At 40.5% G+C, this 21,884-nt stretch overlaps 1 protein-coding gene and 1 pseudogene across 2 annotated transcripts; one reads left to right on the forward strand and one right to left on the reverse strand.

Moving 5' to 3' along the window:
* Positions 1–9,106: 9,106 nt before the first annotated feature.
* Positions 9,107–15,599, reverse strand: LOC143738652 (tripartite motif-containing protein 16-like). Of its 2 annotated transcripts, none has more exons than XM_077230708.1 (6): positions 14,811–15,599; positions 13,609–13,704; positions 13,280–13,501; positions 10,449–10,608; positions 9,999–10,046; positions 9,107–9,751 (listed from the first exon to the last, which is right to left on the reverse strand). In XM_077230708.1, the coding sequence occupies exons 1-6, from the start codon at positions 15,531–15,533 to the stop codon at positions 9,177–9,179; spliced, it is 1,824 nt and encodes a 607-aa protein (XP_077086823.1). In that variant the 5' UTR covers positions 15,534–15,599; the 3' UTR covers positions 9,107–9,176. The 2 variants fall into 2 exon arrangements, with proteins under 2 accessions (XP_077086823.1, XP_077086822.1); XM_077230707.1 differs by having other exon boundaries at positions 13,280–13,513; positions 14,811–15,453.
* A 2,741-nt stretch (positions 15,600–18,340) lies between these two features.
* On the forward strand, positions 18,341–20,442 carry LOC143738587 (E3 SUMO-protein ligase KIAA1586-like; annotated as a pseudogene).
* Positions 20,443–21,884: the final 1,442 nt, after the last annotated feature.

A 21,884-nucleotide genomic window follows, 5' to 3' on the forward strand; every position in this document is an offset into this window, starting at 1 on the left:
CATGTACAGTAGTTCATTCATATTACTACATAGTACTTAAATATAAAATTACACTGTAACAGGGACACAGTAAAATAAAGTGTTACAACCCATATTTTATTTGATTGTATAAATTGGTTTTAAATTGGACAGTTTTAAATTGCAGATTTATTAGCATCCTAATTGTATTTCCCATTTAATACAACAACATATTAGGAGATAGAATACAAATCCTAATTCTAGCGTTCACAGAATAATACACATAATATATGATTTTGGCCTGTCCCAGACGAAGGATGGCAAATCGTGGCGATTTCTGTGGTTGTGGCTCTTTAGAGCATTTCATAATAAACAATGTTATAATTTGAAAAATTATTTAGAGATGAAGGGAAGACAAAGAAAAAAAAAATCTGAAATTACTTAACTTTATTTTGTGCTCATGATGAGAGTTTTGCTTATTAGATTATGTATGTTGTTTGTTTTTAGTAGTTTATTACTTTGAATAAAATATAAAAATGGCCCATACTTTTCTTAAGAGGTAAACCTGCACTTCCAGAATGTTTTCTCAGTCCCAAGGCCTTCTATGTGCCAGAAACACAGGTGTCTAAATGTGACATGTACACAAAAATAGCCCGATAAAACATCTGATCTAACCTTTTATATTCATATCCAGTTGGGAGAAATAATTATGTGTGTTTTCAAGTTATGATTTTCTGATTCTTTTTGTATTCGAGACTATTCTAATATGAATATTTAGAGTTCCCTTTCAAGGGAACTCGAAGCTGCGTTTGAGACGCGGTGGGAACGCTCTGCGTGATACGTCGTGAAGCACGTGTAAAATAAGTCCAATGGAAGCCCGCTACGACATAGGTGACGTCATTGACCAGGAAACTATAAAGCACCCTTGAAATCAGACCGCGACAGCTTCTGCACCTTCAGCAAGCGCTCTCTGTATATCTGTCCTTGTCTATTTATTGTTTTCTGTCAAGCCCAATATATCTATCATTATTATGGCGAGCAAGCAAGATTATAGACGGTGTGTTGTTCCCTGCCCTCGTTATATTACGGGTGGGGACACACATCAGCTTTGTGTTGCTTGTTTGGGAGTGGAGCATGCTCAGTCAGTCCTCGAGGGGGCTGATTGTGAGCATTGTATGAGTCTATCTATGAAGACGCTCCGCTCTCGCCGATCGTTCTTTGAGGAGGACGGTACGGTTTTTGCTCCCCGCGTGGGTCCCGCTGTTGCCTAGACACGGCGGCGACTCGCATTTTGGGGTTCGAAAACGGATCTGACAGCGTGGGTTGGGACGGGCCCCGCCCTATCTCAGCTTTCACCTGCAGATCCAGTGTGCTGCGATTTCCAGTTCTGAGGAATTGGTATCGTTAGTGTTTTGTTAAGAAAAAGTGAACAAAACAAATAAAAATATTAAGAAAAAGGCAGATGTTTGATTTTTCAATAAATAGGCAGCTCATAACTCTGTTGAATAAAGAGGACCTTTAAAAGGAGATTTTTCTAATGCTGTTGCTAGTTAAATATTTACTGGACAGCTGAACATTATGAGAGTGAAAATAAAAAGAGTTTATTAGATGAAATATATCTAAAAAAAAAAAAAAAAAAAAAAAAGAACAGGAAAGCTCTGTATCTCAGCCTCCTCGTCGGGGACTACTGTTTTTTCCCTATCTCCACACTGAGGTGTCGAGATCGTGGAATAAACCGGTTTCTATTTTATGTGTTTAATACCCAAACGTCTAACTAGAGTAATGTTATGGGTATTAAGTATCATGGTATGACAGTGCCTTGGATTATAGAGACGCTTGCGAGCTTTCTCTCTCCCGAGTCGGCGTCATCATTTTTAACCCCGACGTTACCCACCAGCCATCTTTAATAATAAATAAATTTTATTAGGCAGTACTGGTGGGTAAAGTATTTAAGGACATAGATGAATGTGAGGATGTCAGCATTGACTCTATTCGAGAATATATATATATATATATATATATATATATATATATATATATATATATATATATGTTTATATGTATACGTTTTTCTAATATAAAAATAAAGAAAAAGAAAGATAAAAATGTCTGTTCTTCTGGACGCTCCGCTTTCAAGAAAACTAAACCTTTCAGCGGCATTCCAGAAGTTTCTTCCTCACCAATCTATGTTCCTGAAACTGGCATAGAGTGCAAAGAAGAAGACCTGATGCCGAGGCTATCAGGCTTCTAAGGGTGGTCCCCTCTGGGGCAGGGACGGTTTTGAGAAATCGTTTCTCCTCGGCGCCCTCTGGGGTGCGACTCTCTGAGGAGGGTCGCAGCGCTGCCAGTTCGGTTGTTTCCTGCCGGTTCGCCGTTCAGGGCACCGAGGTGTCAGCGTTCCCATACGATCCTCCGAGGAGGGTCGTAGAGCAGTCAGTTCGGTCTCCCTGCCGGTTTGCCGTTTCAGGGTGCCGAGGTGCCTGCTTTTTCCTAGGATCCTCCGAGGAGGGTCGTAGGAACTAAGCTAGTTAGAGGTAGGCAAGATATGAGGACTGTCGTCATCTCTAATAAAGCTTAGATAAGAAGTCCTGTCGAATGAAAAAAGAAAAAAGAGGGACGGTTTTGAGAAATCGTTTCTCCTAACGGCGCCCTCTGGGGTGCGACTCTCTGAGGAGGGTCGCAGCGCTGCCAGTTCGGTTGTTCCCTGGCGGTTCGCCGCTTCAGGGCGCCGAGGTGTCAGCGTCCCCGTGCAATTCTCTGAGGAGGGTTGTAGAATGGTCAGTTCGGTTGTTCCCTGCCGGTTCGCCGCTTCAGGGCACCGAAATGATTGTTCAATCAAATCCAGAGGCCAGTCTCGAGAGACTGGTTCCCTTATCGGAATTTCTGGCAGCGTGGAAACTTCTGCCAAATATTTCTCTATGGGTCCTGCACATAATAGAAAAGGGTTACAGAATTCAGTTCGGTTCTCGTCCGCCCAGATTTCAGGGGGTCCTCCCTACGGTAGTGGACTCACAGCAGGCTCTGGTTATGGAGCATGAAGTACTGACACTTCTTCAAAAAGGAGCTATAGAAAGGGTTTCTCCTCCCAGCAGAGAGTCGGGGTTTACAGCCGTTACTTCATTGTTCCAAAGAAGGATGGAGGGTTGCGTCCTATTCTAGATCTGCGCCATTTAAACAGCAGAGTTCACATTATTTATTTTGATGTAGTGTCTGTTGGTTGATCTGAAGTGAAATGACTCGACTCTCCACACATCCATATAGAGAAGCAAGAAGAAGAAGACAGAAAAGGAAAAAGCACAGAGTAAATATTTCTGTAAAGCTGCACTTTTCTTTTCCTTAAATTCATTATTTTTCAGCTGGAATCTTTTCTTTTTATCCAGAACTAGATCGTACTGCTTTTTGCAAAAACAACACTGATATATTTCTCCATATCTGGAAAGAACTATTTTACATCAACAACTTTATCAAACGTTGTGAAAGTCATTTATTTCTTCTAAAGAATTCATGATTTCAATCCCTTGTGACCCAATATCTGAAATCTCAGAAAGTGCTTCTTCATCCCTTTATCTTCTGCATCACAATTTTCCTCACATTTTGAACTGTGATGTTTTCCAACATTATTTTCTCCACTACTAATGCCATTTTCCACATCTTCTCTCCTTACATTGTTCACAACCATTTCTGTTATTTCATTTTCAAAACCACACTATCCTCAATCTGTTCATTTTGTAATGAACCTTCTGTTCCCTTTCAAGGGAACTCGAGCTGCGTTGAGACGCGGTGGGAACACTCTGATTGATTGCGTCGTGAAGCACGTGTATAATCAGTCCAATGGAAGAGCGAGACGTCATAGGCGGTGACGTCATAGACCAGGAAGCTATAAAGCACACCAGAAAACAGACCGACAGCTTCTGTTGCCTTCAGCAAGCGATCTGTGTATTCTGTCCTTGTCATATTTATTGTTGTCTGTCAAGTTGCAATATATATATATATTATGGCAAAAGAGAGCAAGCAGCTTTTGTGTTGTTCCCTGCCCACGTTATATCACGGGTGGGGACACACACATCAGCTTTTTGTTACTATTTGGGAGTGGAGCATGCCACAGTCTGTTCTCGAGGGGGCTGACTGTGAGCATTGCGAGAAACTGTCCGTGAGGACGCTCCGCTCCCGCCGGGCGTTCTTCGAGGAGGACGGTTCGGTTCGCGCTCCCCGCGCGGGTCCCGCTGTTGCCGATGCACGGCGGCGACTCGCATTTTGGGGTTCGCAAACGGATCTGACAGCGGGGGTTGGGACGGGCTCTGCCCTATCTCAGCTTTCACCTGCCAGATCCAGTGCTGGCGATTTCCAGTTCCGAGGAATTGGTATCGTTAGTGTTTTGTTTAGAAAAAGAGAACAAAACAAATAAAGATATTAAGAAAAGGCAGATGTTTGAGTTTTCAATAAATGAATAAATAAGTCAGCTCATAACTCTGTTGAATAAAGAGGAGCTTTAAAAGGAGGTTTATCTAGTGTTGTTGCTAGTTAAATATTTTCTGGCCAGCTGAACTTTATGAGAGTGAAAATAAGGAGTTTATTAGATGAAATAAATCTAAAAACAGAAAAACTCTGTATCTCAGCCTCCTCGTCGGGGACTGCCGTTTTTCCCTATCTCCACACCACACTGAGGTGTCAAGATCGTGGAATAAGTCGGTTTCTATTTTATGTGTTTAATGCCCTACGTCTAACTATAGTAATGCTATGGGTATTAAGTATCATGGTATGACAGTGCCTCGGGTTAAAGAGACGCTTGCTAGCTTTCTCTCTCCCGAGTCGGCGTCATAATTTTTAACCCCGACGTTACCCACCAGCCATCTAAATAAAAAATTTTTTAGGCAACGCTGGTGGGTAAATTATAAAGACATGGATGAATGTGAGGTTGTCAGCACTGACGCTATTCGAGAATTGCGTCGTGCAAAAACAGATAAACTATACTGGGGAGGGACGGTTTCGAGAAATCGTTTCTCCTCTGCGTCCTCTGGGTGGCGACTCTCTGAGGAGGGTCGCACACGGCCAGTTCGGTTGTTTTCCTGCTGGTGGCCACGGACTGATATATATATATATATATATATATATATATATATATATATATATATATATATATATATATATATACGTTTTTCTGATTTAAAAGTAAAGAAAAATAAGATAAAATTATGTCTGTTCTTCTGGATGCTCCGCTTTCAAGAAACTAAGAATAAACCGTTCAGCGGCGTTCCAGAGGTTTCTTCCTCACCAATCTATGTTCCTGAGACTGCTGGGCGGAGCAGTCTCAGTCTACTAAGCTCCTCGCAGCACAGCGAGCATCGCCATTTGGGCTCCTCCACAATCAAAGGGGACTTGGGTGGCGGTAGCAGTCTAGCCAGTTAGAGATATGCAAGATCTGAGGACTATTTTATCTCTAAAAAAGCTTGGACAATAGGAAGCCCTGATGCCGAGGCTATCAGGCTTCTAAAGGGTGGTCCCCTCCGGGGTAGGGATGGTTTTTGAGAAAATCGTTTCTCCTCGGCGCCCTCTGGGGTGCGACTCTCTGAGGAGGGTCGCAGCGCTGCCAGTTCGGTTTTCCTGCCGGTTCGCCGTTCAGGACACCAAGGTGTCAGTGTCCCCAAACGATCCTCCGAGGGGGGTCGTAGAGCAGTCAGTTCGGTTTCCCTGCCGGTTCGCCGTTTCAGGGTGCCGAGGTGCCTGCTTTTTCCAATGATCCTCCGAGGAGGGTCATTGGAACTAAGTTATTTAAAGGGAGGCAAGATCTGAGGACTGTCATCTCTAATAAAGCTTCTGAGGGCTCCTCCGGGGCAGGGACGGTTTTGAGAAATCGTTTCTCCTCGGCGCCCTCTGGGGTGCGACTCTCTGAGGAGGGTCGCAGCGCTGCCAGTTCGGTTGTTCCCTGCCGGTTCGCCGTTCAGGGCACCGAGGTGTCAGCGTCCCCATACGATCCTCCGAGGAGGGTCGTAGAACGGTCAGTTCGGTTGTTCCCTGCCGGTTCGCCGCATCAGGGCACCGTACTGACTGTTCAACCAAATCCAGAGGCCAGTCTTGAGAGACTGGTTCCCCTAGTAGAATTTCTGGCAGCGTGGAAACTACTGTCACATATTTCTCGGTGGGTCCTGCACACTATAGAAAAGGGTTCAGAATTCGGTTCTTGTCCGCCCAGATTTCTAGGGGTCCTCCCCACTGTGGTGGACCCCGAGCAGGCTTTGGTTATGGAGCAGGAAGTACTGACACTTCTGCAAAAGGAGCTGTAGAAGGGGTTCCTCCTCCCGGCAGACAGTCAGGGTTTTACTGCCATTACTTCATTGTTCCGAAAGAGGATGAGGGGTTGCGTCCTACTCTAGACCTCAATTAAACAGCATATTATGCTTACGCTAAATATGATTGTGTCACAGATTCAGTCCGAGGACTGGTTTGTCACAATAGAGTTAAAGGACGCTTACTTATCTATCCATCCTCATCACAGGAGGTTCCTGAGGTTTGCTTTCAGGGGCGAAGCATACCAGTATCGGGTTCTTCCATTCGGCCTAGGTTATCACCCCACACCTTTTACAATATGCGTGGATGCAGCTTTGGCTCCTCTGAGATTCCAGGGCATTCGCGTATTAAATTATATCGACGATTGGTTGATTTTTAGCTCAGTCCGAGCTTTTGGCAGTTCAACATCGAGATGTCGTTCTGTCCCACATAAGGAGGTTGGGGTTGCGGCTCAACACCAAAAAGAGTGTACTCCTCCCAGCTTGAGGACCACTTTCTAGGTGTATTATGGGATTCGACAACAATGCAAGCACGTCTGTCTCCTGCACGTATTTCTGCGATTCTCACAGCCGTAAAAAATGTAAAACTAGGTCAGTCACTCACTGCAAACAGTCTCTGAGACTGTTGGGGCTCATGGTAGTTGCGTCCAACGTAGTTACTTTTGGCCTTCTGTACATGAGACCCCTGCAGTGGTGGCTCGGGACCAAGGGGTTTTCTCCGAGGGGAAATCCGTTTTTCGCATGATCAAGGTCACGCGGCTATGCCTTCGTGCCTCGGTCATGTGGAAGAAACCTTGGTTCCTCGCCCAGGGCCCAGTGCTGGGTGCTTCTTGTCGACGCGTCACGCTATCGACGGATGCTTCCCTCACAGGATGGGGGGCGGTCATGAGTGGCCGCTCGGTGAACGGTCTTTGGCTGGGGCTCATGGCAGCTGCGTCCAACGTAGTTACTTTTGGCCTTCTGTACATGAGACCCCTGCAGTGGTGGCTCGGGACCAAGGGGTTTTCTCCGAGGGGAAATCCGTTTTCGCATGATCAAGGTCACGCAGCTATGCCTTCGTGCCTCGGTCATGTGGAAGAACCTTGGTTCCTCGCCCAGGCCCAGTGTTGGGGGCTTCTTGTCGACGCATAATGCTATCGACGGATGTTTCCCTCACAAGTCGGGGGAAATCATGAGTGGTTGGTCGGCGAAGGGTCCGGACAACACACTGATGGTCTCGTATATCAGAGCAGATATCCTGTTGAGGCAGGGGCTGTGGCCCGGGGAATGGAGAGTTCACCCCGAGGTGGTGGAGCTTCTTAGGGAGAACTTCGGTCAAACTACAAGTCGACCTTTCGCATCGCTTTTACAATGCTTTGCCCTTGTGTTTCTCCCTCACGCATCCAGCTCCGCTTGGACTGGATGTAAGGTAATAGGTGTGGTTGCCACTACACCTATACGCTTTTCCCGATATCTTTGCTCCTGGGAGCTCTGGAGTTGTGGATACTGTGGGCTCGGCCTCTGAGGGGGCCCAGCTCATAGATTCAGGTTTCTCGACCGAGGTCGTGGAGACCATACTCCAGTCTAGAGCTCCCTCCACGAGAAGACTAATATGCTGTTCTCTGCCTGGTGCAGAGAACGCCTTCTGAATCTCGTTTCTGCCCTTTTTGGTACAGTACTTGATTTCTGTAATGAATGTTTCTTTGCTGGGCTATCTCTGAGGAGAGATCCCTAATTTCGTCTTCTCCGTGGTACATGAGGCTGAGGCCTGCACGTACTTGGATTTGCACCTGGTTGGTGGTAGTATTTCTTCACCCCAGATCGGGTTGTATTTCTAGGTCCCTACTAAATGTGCGGTCATTTGTGCTCCAGGCCTTCTGTCCTCCACCTTTTATACCCCAGATCAGGAAAATCTTAAATCTGTTATGCCCTGTCCGGGCTTTGGATGCTTTGGATGCTACAATTATTTGTCTGCTTCGGGTAACCTAAGATAGGTTGCCCTGCATCTAAACAGATAATGAGCAAGTGGGTAGTTGAGGCTATCTCACTTGCTTATGAAGCGGCCGGACAGCGTTCACCTGTGGCTGTTCAGGCCCATTCTACTAGGAGTATGGCTGCCTCTAGGCTTTAATTTCGGGTGTTTCCCTTCAGGATATTTGTAATGCGGCAGGCTGGTCCTCACCTCATACATTTGTTAGATTTTATGACCTACACCTCTCCACTCCCGGGGCTAGGTTGCTTGCTTCTAGTGTGCGCAAGGACTTCACACAGAACGGGCATTTGTCTTATGGCGTAGTGGGTATGGGGTTCCCACCGCGTCTCAACGCAGCTCGAGTTCCCTTGAAAGGGAACGTCTCAGGTTACGTATGTAACCCTGGTTCCCTGAGAGGGAACGAGACGCTGCGTTCTCCCGCCATACTTCCTGCATGCCCTGATCGACTTGCTTCAGGCTTTTTCAGAAGCTGTCGCGGTCTGTTTTCTGGTGTGCTTTATAGCTTCCTGGTCTATGACGTCACCGCCTATGACGTCTCGCTCTTCCATTGGACTGATTATACACGTGCTTCACGACGCAATCACGCAGAGCGTTCCCACCGCGTCTCAACGCAGCGTCTCGTTCCCTCTCAGGGAACCAGGGTTACATACGTAACCTGAGACGTTTTATTATTTCAACTGAAAGATACTTTTTGATAGTAATAATAATAAAAACAATTTATTATGTCACTACAATTTTTTTTGAAGATTTTCATCAAAACAGCTTGAGAAAAGCACACACACTGTTTTTACTGTCTCAATGAGGATTTGATACACACATTTATTCTGTTTTATTTCAGCGAAGTTCATCAGTATTAATGTAATGAAGAAGAAATAAGAGTCTCTATAACATCTCACTGTTACTGATTTATTGTGCAGCTCAAAGTATTATGGGTAAAATCTCTCTATATCTGTTCTGAAACATCAACACAGTTTCACTGATGATCCAGAATAAACATAAAACCCAGGATAGAGCGGCTGAGTGAATGTGGTCTGGACTGTGTGGATGAGACTCATTGTGTCAGAGACGTTGTAGAAGGACAGAGTTCCTGCACTGTGATCCACATACACTCCTATTCTTCTGTGATCCACACACACTCGTATTCTTCTGTGATCCACACACACTCCTATTCTTCTGCTGATGGACTTTACAGGGAGATCAGTGTTTTTCTTATTGTGCCAGAATGTGTAACTGGAGGAAGAGCAATCCAAACTCCAGGACTGATCATTATATCCAAACATACACTCATAACCCGATCCCTTCCTGCTGATGCTCTTATATGACACTGATATACACACACTATTCCCAGTCCACTCAACCTCCCAGTAAAAGCGTCCACACACACTCTCTCTACACAACACCTGACGCCACTGATCAAATCTGTCTGGATGATCAGGATACGGCTGCTCTCTGTTAGTGACAGTAATAACTCTGTTCCTCTCAGAGAGACGGAGGCGTTTATTCACTGTGTTCAGATCCAGAGTCAGCTGATGGGAATCTGATGGAGAGAAAACACATCAGAAACAGAAATTATGAATCTTTCTGATGTTTTAATGTATCTGATCTCTTCATGAATCAATGTTCAATGTATCATCAGTGTCTCAGTACAGATGACCAAATATCCTGAGCAAATCCTCATTTACATGATCAATTATAAAACTCTTCTATCATGATTTATTTCTCCTTCTACAGGAAGAACATGAACACATTCAGTGAGTTTTTCTGCTTGTTTTATAGTGACTCACATTGTAGGAAGTCGTTCCTGGTCTTGGGATTCATGTTTGTGAATGTGACTGCGGAAATAAACAGACATGAACAGGGTGAAGAGAAATGACAAGATAAAATACATTAATTTCTGAGACATTTCTAATATAATGCTGTATGATATTAGATGATGGACTGATTTCTGAGAGAGATGAATAATCTCCAGGGGCTTCATTTATAAAACACACACATCGGATTGATCCTAAATTCCATGAATATCATCCTACGTCATGAATACACAAGGGATATTTGTGGCCGTTCTGTGGATTTGATGCACTTGTTCACATTGCATTTGAATTTAACATGAACTGTGATTTATAAACTGTGATGCATTTAAAAGTTTTTTTCATAGGAATATTTCAGAAACGGTTGTTCGTTCAGATTTAGGATCTTTCTCCACACGTCTGTATAAACGAGGCGCAGGACTTTACCTCCGTCTGAGATCTTCTTGATCTCCTCTTTGCAGAAATCCTCCAGTTTGTCTCTCAGCTGACGGACAGATTCTCTCATGCCATCAAAAGAGGAGAGAGAAGCGAAGGGAACGCCGGGTTCGTCTGTAGATTCAGGAGGTGCTGAGAGAGACTGGAAACTCTACAGAAAACAGAAATCAAAACTCATCATCTCCACACTTCAGCCAATAACCTGCACTATATCAGATCTGTGCGGCTCTTGTAGACTTGACTTCTCTTCAGTGACTCGCTTCAATCCAGCACTTTCACACGATCAGACACAATCTTCTCATATTCAGCATTTAATGCTACAAACTCCAGTATTTCACACTTAACAATATAATTTATATATATATATATATATATATATAGGAGCAGATTGAAAGAAATGCTTTCAGACACTTAATTATTTTAAAAATTATAATTAAAATAATTATTTTAATTAAATAAATGTCTTAGTCTACATTTAAATTAAATGCAATTAGCTAATATTTAGAGAGCTTTTTGACTCACGGAAGTATTTAAGTATCTTTATATGTAATTTCATAATTACTGTTATGGTCTTTGAAATATGGTTAAAGTTGAATGAATGAACTGACACACATTTATGATAAACTAAAATATACTTAATGTAATTTATATTGAAACCTGTTTGTTTAATTTTAAATATAATATTGAATAACACTACATTTAAAATTATAATCAAGTATTTTACATGTGCTTTATTATGTTAGTTAACACATCAAAATAAGTGCATTTCTTTAAAGCATGAAAAATAGATTAGTAGGGATGCACCGATACCACTTTTTAAGGGTCGAGTACGAGTACCGATATTTTTTTCCTGGTACTCGCCGATACCGATACCGATGCCTGTTGTACTGGGGGGGTTCTCGTTTTATGTGGCAATTTTCTAAGAACAACACAATGAGACTAATGAACAAATCAGCATCTTTATTTTCAACAACTTAAATAAACCTAAAAAAATAAATAATTCTTATTGTGCTTATCACAAATTTTCAAAGCCCAAATTTCACAGTGTCCAATAACCTCCAAAGGGCAAAACCAAGGACATAATGAATGTAATTTTTACCTGCCTGTCACAAAGTTGTCAAAGTGCTAAAGAAATCACAGACAACAAGACAATCAAATTTGTCATAAGGTGCCAAAGAAATCACAGAACAAATGTTTAACATAACACTGAGTAACAATGTAATCACAGCCGAAAGTGTAAAGTGAAATATTAGAGTTTACTATTAAATCTAGCAACACTATAACTGCAGGAAGAGTGTTCATAAGAATTAAGAAATATAAGCTAAGGATATACGTGAGGTATCGGTCTTTGGTATCGGGGTATTTTTACGAGTACGAGTACAAGTACATGAGCTTGGTATCGGGCCCGATACCGATACTGGTATCGGTATCGGTGCATCCCTATAGATTAGTATTAAAACAATGATTTAAAATCTACAAATTAAAACTTTTAATTTGACATTGTTACAAAGTGCACATTTTAAAACTCCACTTAAAGTGTGTTAAGAAACATAGTTGTCATATGAACACTGTTTAGTTAATTTTCATTTCATGTTTACTTATTTTGTTCTCATTTGTTTTCTAGGTTACTCATTATCCTCTTGTTTGTTACTATAGTTACTCATTATCCTCTTGTTTGTTACTATAGTTACTCATTATCCTCTTGTTTGTTACTATAGTTACTCATTATCCTCTTGTTTGTTACTATAGTTAACCATTATCCTCTTGTTTGTTACTATAGTTACTCATTATCCTCTTGTTTGTTACTATAGTTACTCATTAGTTTCCTCTTTGCTTCACCTGTGTTTATCTAATTATCTTAGTTTGCTCTAGTATTTATAAGCCTGTGTTTCAGTTCAAATTAGTCGGTTCTCATTAACGGTCTGTTAATCCTTTGTCAATAAAGTCTTTTCCATTTATCTTCTTCGTGTTGTCGTCTACCGCTGCTAAATAGTCATGACAGTGTCTCTGAACTTTTATTTCAATAATATTATATTACTGCAAGTGGAGTTTGCAGAGAAAAAATTATATATATATATATATATTTGTAAGATTTGAAGTAATTAACTACAAGTGCACAATCAATTAATGACACTTCTTTTTCACGAGGGACTATGTGTGAACTTTCCAGGTGTTTGGATGATAAAACATCTGCATGTTGAGAAGATTTGAGGAAAAGCAGCTCAAAGGCTACGAGTAGATTGACTATCATATGTAACTTTTGGCTGTTAGTGACACTGAAACTTCACAAGGACTCTTAAGGATCTCAAGGTCAGGTTTTGTTTGGCTTTTATAAGCATTGCTAATATACAGCCTCACTTCCTGTCTGGAGACTTTGTGAACAAATTCATCAATGTTTTGCAGGTAAACAGTTATGGAAATAAAAATCAATATTATCAACTTTGAAGATCACATGACCCAATTTTGGTAGAAATTATTAAACATATTTTAGTAGAAATAAAAGATTTGGAAAATCCAGTTGGCCGAATATTGATATCATCAAGTTCACTGATTTCATCAAGACAGAAGAAACCAGAAGGAAAAATGAGTTAATATTTAATGGTAAATGTCCCAGGGCTTTGTGAGTGCATCTCTTTAAACAGAAGATGATCAGATGAGCGTCTGACTGATGATTATATGATAACACAACACTCGACTGAATCTGACTGAATTCCTGACAACATCTCAGTCAACGGCTCATTCTGCTCTCATGAAATGTTTCTCTGTCATAGCAGGATCTTGCTCAAGTCCACTATGATCCTGTTCTCCTAGATCTCTGTTACCTGCAGGAACTGGATGTGATCTTGTGTGTGTGAAAGCTGCTCCAGCTCAGCGTCTCTCCTCCTCAGATCATTGATCTCCTGCTCCAGTCGCTCCAGTCGTCCTTCAGCTCGACTCACTGCAGTCTTTTCCTGATCTCTGATCCGCTGTGTGACCTCAGAGCGGCTTCTCTCAATGGAGCGGATGATCTCAGTGAAGATCTTCTCACTGTCCTCCACTGCTGTCTGTGCAGAGCGCTGTTACACACACATCACAATCACACATTTGCTTTAGCAGGACTGACAGAGTCCAAACTGAGACGTCTCAAACTTCTCTTCTTCTCCAGACTCACCTTATGAGACTTCACAGCCTCTCTCAGATGCTGAAGATCTTTCTGTCTCTGCTGGATTCTCTGACGGATCTTCATCTGTGTCTCCTTCAGCTGTTTCTGGAGGACAAACCAATGACAGCAAATGACAACTGAAATGTCAACATTATTTCATCAGTACTCAGTTTTATATGAATACTTCACCCTAAAGTTTTAATTCTGTCATCATTTACTCTCGCTCATGTTGTTCCAAACCTGTATGACTTTCTCTCTATTGTGAGACACAACAGAAGATATTCAGAAGAATGTCTCAGTGGTTTACAGAGATCAAATAAAATATGGTGACACGTCAATAACATCAAACCTCATTGGTTCTTGCACGTCACAGTCACATGATTCAACATCGTGATGTCATGACACAAACACCAGTGAAGTTTGATGTTTTTGATGTCATCATATTTGATTTGGGCTCCACGTTCATCAATGATTTGATTTCATTTGTGTATCAAACTTTGACATTTTTAAAAAGTGTACTTATTCTGGAAATCATATACTAATATAATGTTGAACTGAACGTAACGTTTTCAGACACATAATTGCATGTTAATTGCAATTAAATAGAAAAATGTATTATAATTTACATTTAAATTTAAAGCAATTAGCTGAACTTAAGAGTGACATTTTGACCCAATTAAATAGTATTTATGTATAAAATGTAATTTCATAATTCCATTGAGTTAATTTGAAATATTAAATATTATTAAAATGTACTTTAAAGTAAAACTTAAGTAAAACTTTTAATTTTATATTATAAAAAGTGTACTTTATAAAGTGTACTTATGAAAATTGACTCTCTTTAAGTGCACTTAAGTGGCTTTTCATTTAATTTAATATTATATTATCTGCAAGTGCAGTTTTTTTTAAATATACTTTTAATTTGAAGTACAGTGCAAGTGCATATCAATACACTTAAGTGTACTTCTTTTTTTAACCACTAGTTGTTTATATTACTTTTATGTTTTTTTCTTTTTTTTTTTTGGAGCTTGAAACTTTTGTACCTCACTGACTTTCAATGTATAGACTAACATATGACAATTTTTTCAAAATATCATCTTTTACATCCCACATAAGAAACTCAGTCAAACCGGTTTGGAACAACATGAGTAAATGAGTGAGTAAATGAAGACACTTTCATTTCTGTGTGATCAATCCCTCTCAGTTCATACCTGTTTCTCTGTCCTCTGTGCTGCAGTTGATACAGTGTTGTGGTTTTTATGTTCACTCTCTTTACACCACACACAAATGCACTGTTGATCAGTAATACAGAACATTTCTAGCTCTTTATCATGTTTACGACAGATCATGTCCTGCAGTCGTCCAGTGGCATCAATCACTTTGTGTGGTTTACGAGAGTGAAATTCCTCATGACGGTCTAAATGAGTTTGACAGTAAGATTCCTGACACACCAGACAGGACTTGACGGCTTTGTATTTTCTTCCAGTACAGACGTCACACTCCACATCTCCAGATCCAGCGTAACAGTCAGCAGGAAGTTTAGTCTTCTTCAGTTTCTCCACCAGTTCAGCCAGAATGGTGTTTTTAGCTAAAGCAGGTCTTGGACTGAAGGTCTGTCTGCACTGAGGGCAGCTGTAGTCTTTCTTCTCATCCTCCTGATCCCAGCAGTCTGTAATACAGATCTTACAGTAACTGTGTCCACAGTGGAGAGTCACTGGATCCTTCAGGAGATCCAGACACACTGGACACATGAACTCATCCTGAGAAAATTTGGCTTCTGCCATTTTACTGCATCGATACAGAGACACAGACACACAACAGCTCAACAATACTTCAGTTTCTGTTTCCCTGAACCGAGGAGTTGAAATGGTTTCCTGCTTGAGTGTTTGAGTGACGTGTGTAAAACAGGAGTGTGTGTAAAGCAGCTTCCTCATTCCTGGTCAATGGGAGTCACTTTACTGCTGTGTTTATGTGCCCTAGTGGAGTCAAAAACATTGTTATTCCGAGAACATGAACCATTTAATCCATTAAATCCCGTGTAATACAGTAGATTCAGTTTTTATGACTCATTTCCGTCCGTGTTGTGCTGTAGGCCTACTTTCAGTTTTATTCACGGTAATTTGCGCGTTGGCTTGATGAAGAGATTCTCATCTGATCATCTGATGTGATGCATGTTGCAGAAGCGTGTCATATCTGGCTCTACCATGTCATAAAGCCCATAACACGCTATTACACGTTTATTTTTTTAGCATTGTTGGGAGTAGCCTACAATTGTAACCCTTATTTCTTGATGCAGTATCGGTGATCCAGTCTCTTCATCGTGGGTAACATAAATGAAACACGGGTTACAGTGGTGATAATTGTTTCTTCTTTAATCAGAAGCATCGGCATAACAGCATGAACAGCCTCTAACTCGCATACAACTCACTTCACTTCTCTTCTCTTTTTTTTTCCAGCGCGCCCTGCCTTAAAGAGACAGGAGCACAAAATAACCTCTACAATATATATCTATATATATATATATATATACAAAATATATATATATATATATATATATATATATATATATATATATATATATATCAATACATCCTTGTTTCTATCACAATATAATACTGAATAACTCTACAACATCGCAACAATCTATTAACATGACAACACTGCATATGCAATAGTGCATCAACATGTAGCCTATATTAGGCCTATCAACACTCCTAGATCACACATTCCTTAAATCCTGTATGAAAATTCAAATTATGTGTGTTATTATACAGTACAGTAAAAGTACAGTGCACATACAACTAATTTGTGTTTAACACATCAACAAACAAAATTTTTAAATTTCTCAGGTTTCTTATCCATGCGCCCGTCAGTTGAGGTGGGTCCACTGATGGCAATATGACCCTCCGCGGGGCCTGAGAGGCTGTAGGGCAAACACTAGGCTGTGGCACAGATTATGGCTGAGACAAAGAAACAGTTTGAGCTGAAAATTCAGTCCATTCAATGTCTTCTTTTATCTTCAGGTGATTTCATCTAAGGATGTGGCTGAAATGACTCCATATTTAATTTACACAGATTGTGTGGCTCAGATAAGGTCCAGTTCTGGTTTATTTTATTTGCTCTTGGATGACATGTGGCATTGCTATGCAGAGGTGTAAAGTCCAGGTTCAGAAAGAAAAAGTCCAGGTACAGAAACTAAAAGTCCTCCTCAGTATTTTGTTCCAATCACCTGGATTTGCTAATTCAGACCAGTGCTCGAATTGAGGGGGGGCTGGGGGGATCCGGGACCCCCCATAAGGTATTAGGGACCCCCCATAAGAAGTAAAAAATAGAATTAGGGGGGGTATGTATATGTATTCCTTGCGTAAATTGGAAACATTTAGGCTTAAGTAACTATTTTTTTCATTATTAATAGTCCTGGTTCTACGGGAGTGCTAGAGATCTCGACGGAGATGGATAACAGCTTTTTAGTAAAGGGAGCGATCGTTGTGTGCTTTCTATGCTTTCTAATTTCCATTCAGAATTTGTATAAAACTTGTTTTTCATGCTGCCAGCCAGGACCAATGGCCACGTAAACACAAAATTTCGGGATTTACATACGCATTTATGCGGGATTCACTCTTGAAATAGCAATAATTGACATTGATTGCCATGGCATTGTTTGTTTCTGAATAAAGCAGCCCTTTTCACTGAAATGGTCGTTGAATAGTTGCTGACTTACTCACTCATAACAGTGCTTTTCCGCCACCTACTGGACGTAACTATGTAAACATCGCATGTGCTGAAATAGTTGAAAAATCCCCACCAACACACTGACTGACAGCCTGTTTTGTCACAATCTAATTTTTATTATCTAATAAACAAGTTTCATCCATTTAATCAAGTCTTTTGGAACAAACATTATTATCACAGTGTCACATAATCCACATTAATCATCCAGTTGTTTTTAGGATAAAAACTACATTGGTAAAAAAAGCTAGAATCATTCTGTTGGATGTACACTACTGTTCAAAAGTTCACGAGTCTCTTCTGCTCACCAAGCCTGCATTGATTTGATGCAAAATACAGTAATAACAGTAATTTTATGAAATATTATTACAATTTAAAATAATAATACAATAAAATATCATTTATTTCTGTGATCAAAGCTGAATTTTCACCATCGTTTCTCCAGTCTTCATCACATGATCCTTCAGCTCTGAAATATAAACTTTTGTAGCATTATACACTACCATTTAAAAGCTTGTGGTCCGTAAGAATGTATTTTTTTAAAAATGTTGGGAAAGAAATTAATACTTTTATTCAGTATGGTTGCATTAAATTGATCAAAAGTGACAGTAAAGACATTTATAATGTAACAAAAGATTCTATTTCAAATAGAAACTGTTCTTTTGAACTTTCTATTGATAAAAAAATCCTGAAAAATAAAATAAATGTTTATTACATAAATGTTTGTTGATCATCAGATCATATTAGAGTGATTTCTGACGGATCATGTGACACTGAAGACTGGAGTAATGATGCTGAAAATTCAGCGTTGATCACGCATTTTACTATATATTCACATAGAAAACAATATTTCGCAATATTACTGTTTTTTCAATCAAATCAATGCAGCTTTTAGCAGAAGAGACTTTTAAAAACATTTAAAAAATGGTACCGATCTCAACTTCTGAATGGTAGTGTATATTTCATTTCATCATGTGTATTTATTTAAAAATAAAACTATTGAAATCAAAACATGGCATTGTCTAGTGTGCAGGTAAAGAGGACCTCCAAGGCAAGCACAGGCCATTCCAGTTTAGCAGAGGGCAGTGGCAGGAGCTCAGCACAGGTTAGCAGCGACAAGATCTCAGAAGAGGACAAATGCAGTGATAACAGCTTTATATGGGTCTGTACCAACAACAGCAGCTCAGCACAGGTCAACAAAAGCAAAGAGCAGGTCAGCAACAGCTCAGAACAGCTAACTCCCACCAACAGCTCTGAACGGCTCAGCACCACAAAAACTCAGAGCAAGGAAGTTGATAACTGGAGAAATCAGTTAGAGATATGGAGGAAACAATATTCCCCATGGCTGTACATCAATGAAAACAAAATTGGATGTATTGCATGTAGAGATGTTAAACGAATGTGTACAAAAAATAAAGGTGTTCAAGTGGCAGAAGAGTGGGCTTTAGGGAGGGTCCAAGCAATGAATGTACGTGCCATGAGAAAAAAATATATACAAACACCGGGACAGTCAGGCTCATCAGAGGGCTCTAGAAATTGAAGCCCAGAAAGAAAAAGAGATCCTCCCCACACTAACAGAGAAGGTTAACGATGTGCTTGTCAGAGAAACAGCCAACAGTATAAGAACAGCCTACTTTGTGGCAAAAGAGAGATTAGCATTCAGTAAAAATGAGCAGACTGATAATGCTGCAAGAAGTCAGTGGAGGAAAAATGGGCCCTTCACACCGATCGGATCATACGTGTATCGCTATGATTGAACACATTGCCACTAAAATGAAAAAGTCAACGATATCCCATTGAAGTCCAATGATTCTTTTGTGAGTTTGTCAGTTGATGAAAGCAGTAACTTTGGCAAAAGCTATTTAATAATTTACTTGAGAGCAGATGTGACAGGCAAAGATGACATTGAAAACATTTTCCTTGATCTTGTAGAGCTAGATAAGGGAACAACAGCAGAAGCATTGTATCAAGCTCTTAAGAAAACCCTTTTGACAGCAGGTTTGGATGATGAATATTTAAAATCGAACCTGATCAGCATCGCCACAGATGGAGCATCAGTCATGACAGGAAGAGAGAGTGGACTGATTGCAAAAATGAGAAAAGACTTCCCTTCATTGAAGGGCATTCATTGTCTTGCACACAAGCTAGAGTTGGCAGTGCATGATGCATGCAAGTCTGTAACTGGAAGTAACCACTTTGAAATCTTTATTTCAAAGTTGTATACGTTTTACCACCAATCTCCAAAAAATGCCAGACTGCTCTATGATGCTGCCACTCATGTTAACATCTCACTGCTGAAGATTGGGCAGATTTTCTCCATTCGCTGGGTTGCCAGCAGTTTCAGCACTGTCAGAGCTGTTTGGCGGGACTTTCCAGCACTTGCCACACAAATGCAGAAAGCTTCTGTGGATGTTTCCCGCACTGATTTGGATCGACGAAAATGCAGTGGACTATTAAGGAAACTCATCGGCACAAGCTTTGTTAAAGACCTTGGACTGATGAAAGATGTGCTGCGTGAGTTACAAAGCCTCTCTCTGAAACTGCAGAATCGAAACACATCTCTCACTGATGCCAGTCGGTGGACTCTTTTGACTATGGAGGTCCTGGAGGCCATGAAAACAACACCAGGAAAGTCACTCGCAAAGGCAGAAGGGAGGATAACAGCATGCATGTTCAAAGGCATCACACTAGAAGCCACCAAGGAGAATATCTTCCTACAGGCCGTCATTGATAATCTCTCTGTTCGTCTCCCTGACTCAGACCTTACTGAGCTTCTGACTCCACTCGAACCATCCTGTTGGCCCAAAGACCGTAATTCCCTTGTCCTGTATGGTAAAAAAAGGAAATTCATGACCTTGCTAAGAATCTAGGAGTAACCACCAGAGCTGCTGTTGAAGAGTATAGGTTGTGGAAACTTGAAGGTAACAGTCCTGGGAAGACGATCAAGAGGCTGATTACAGCTAGCAAAACCTACCTGGCCACCTCAGCTGAATGTGAACGCGGATTTTCAGCCATGAGTGATACCGCTAACAAGAGGAGAAATTGCCTGAGGGCCAAAAGCCTTTCTTCTGTCCTGTTTCTAGACGTCAATGGCCCTCCAGTGGAGCAGTTTGACCCAAAATCATTTGTGCTCTCTTGGTTGATAGACGGCCATCGGCTGTCAACTGCAACCAAAACAGGAAGGCAAGCACAGACAAAACCAGACAGACCACTGTGGTCTGTTCTAGATTAAAATGTTTTTCTTTCATTAACATTGCCTGTCACCTGTGAACTCGTTGCTCTGCCATCTAACATTGTTTGCTTGCTTGGGCTTCCCAGAGCATTAAAAAACCACTCCTGATGCTTGTTTTTAAAGCATTTGGTGTACTTTAAAAATACTGCAGTGACAATCAGTCTTTGTCTGGCTTGAATGTTATAAATACTTACTCTCTGTGCACTCATGGAAGGACTCTCAGTGCACTCTTGTGTTTTCCTGGATGTTATTTGTGTCTCAGATATTACTTGATACTTGTTTTCTGTAACACATTATATATAGTTATGTTCAGTTCTCCATTTCAGTTGTGGGAAAAGAAACTGAGTTTATATATACTTTCTGCTGAAGAGGTCATTTCTCATTTGAGATTTTTGTTATCCCTGCTTCTGAAGAAATTGGATGCTTACCAGTAAATACTTACCGGTCCTGAGTTTTGGTTTATGTCTTCATCCACTGGTTCCTGAAATTACTTTGATGTTTGTTATGGATGAATCCTGAGTTAACTTTGGAGAATCTCCTGGACATGCCTATTTTAAACTTATAAACTATTCCAAAGACTGTATCCTGTTTGCCCAGTTGTCCTGTACTCTTTGAGTAAAGTTCCTGCACCTGGGTTCATACCTATCTACATCATTACAGCCTGATAGTATTTTTCCATTCTTTTGCTAATGTTTAAGTAATAAAAAAGTTGTGAAGATAGATATCCTTTTGAAGTTACTCACTGCTCTTTTATCACTGCTTTCGGAGACATTATGAAATAATTATTTCTGTGCCACTGTTGAATTTGACAGTGATAACATCCAGTGAGTCTGGAAGCCATCTGATTATTTTCTACTGTTTTTAAGACATTTCAATGTATTTTGAAGTTACTTGCTTTTACGGGTCTTCAAGAGCCTTATATGTAGTGCCCTGGTATATTTGCCATAGTTGCTGTTTTGGGTCTGCTGCCCTCTAAATCCAGTATTACTTTAGTAAGTAATTAAAAAGAATATTTATATGTGTATATATATATATATATATATATATATATATATATATATATATATATATATAGCCTATAGAATTCTTTATCAAACGTTTTTAATAAATAAGATATATTTATGCATATTATGATCAAATATATTGTATATTTTGTATAAAGTGTATATTGCAAGACTAAACCTACATCCACCGACCCCCCCCCCCCCCCTAAAAAAAACTTGGGGACCCCCCATAAGACTTGACTCAATTCGAGCACTGGATAGCAGCAAACAATAACTCAGCTTGAGTTAAAAAACAACACATTCTAGCACTAGATCTCTTA

This window comes from Siphateles boraxobius, unplaced genomic scaffold (assembly GCF_051911475.1).
Source record: "Siphateles boraxobius isolate OS27281-9 unplaced genomic scaffold, OSU_SipBor_1 15, whole genome shotgun sequence".
NCBI classification, from domain to species: Eukaryota; Metazoa; Chordata; class Actinopteri; order Cypriniformes; family Leuciscidae; genus Siphateles; species Siphateles boraxobius.

Coding starts and splice junctions, on each gene's coding strand:
- LOC143738652 (XM_077230708.1), bottom strand. CDS start 15,533: ATGAGGAAGCTGCTTTACACACACTCCTGTTTTACACACGTCACTCAA. Junction 13,502..13,608: donor AGGCTGTGAAGTCTCATAAG/GTGAGTCTGGAG, acceptor CGCTCTGCACAG/ACAGCAGTGGAGGACAGTGA. Junction 9,752..9,998: donor CAGGAACGACTTCCTACAAT/GTGAGTCACTAT, acceptor TCTCTCCATCAG/ATTCCCATCAGCTGACTCTG.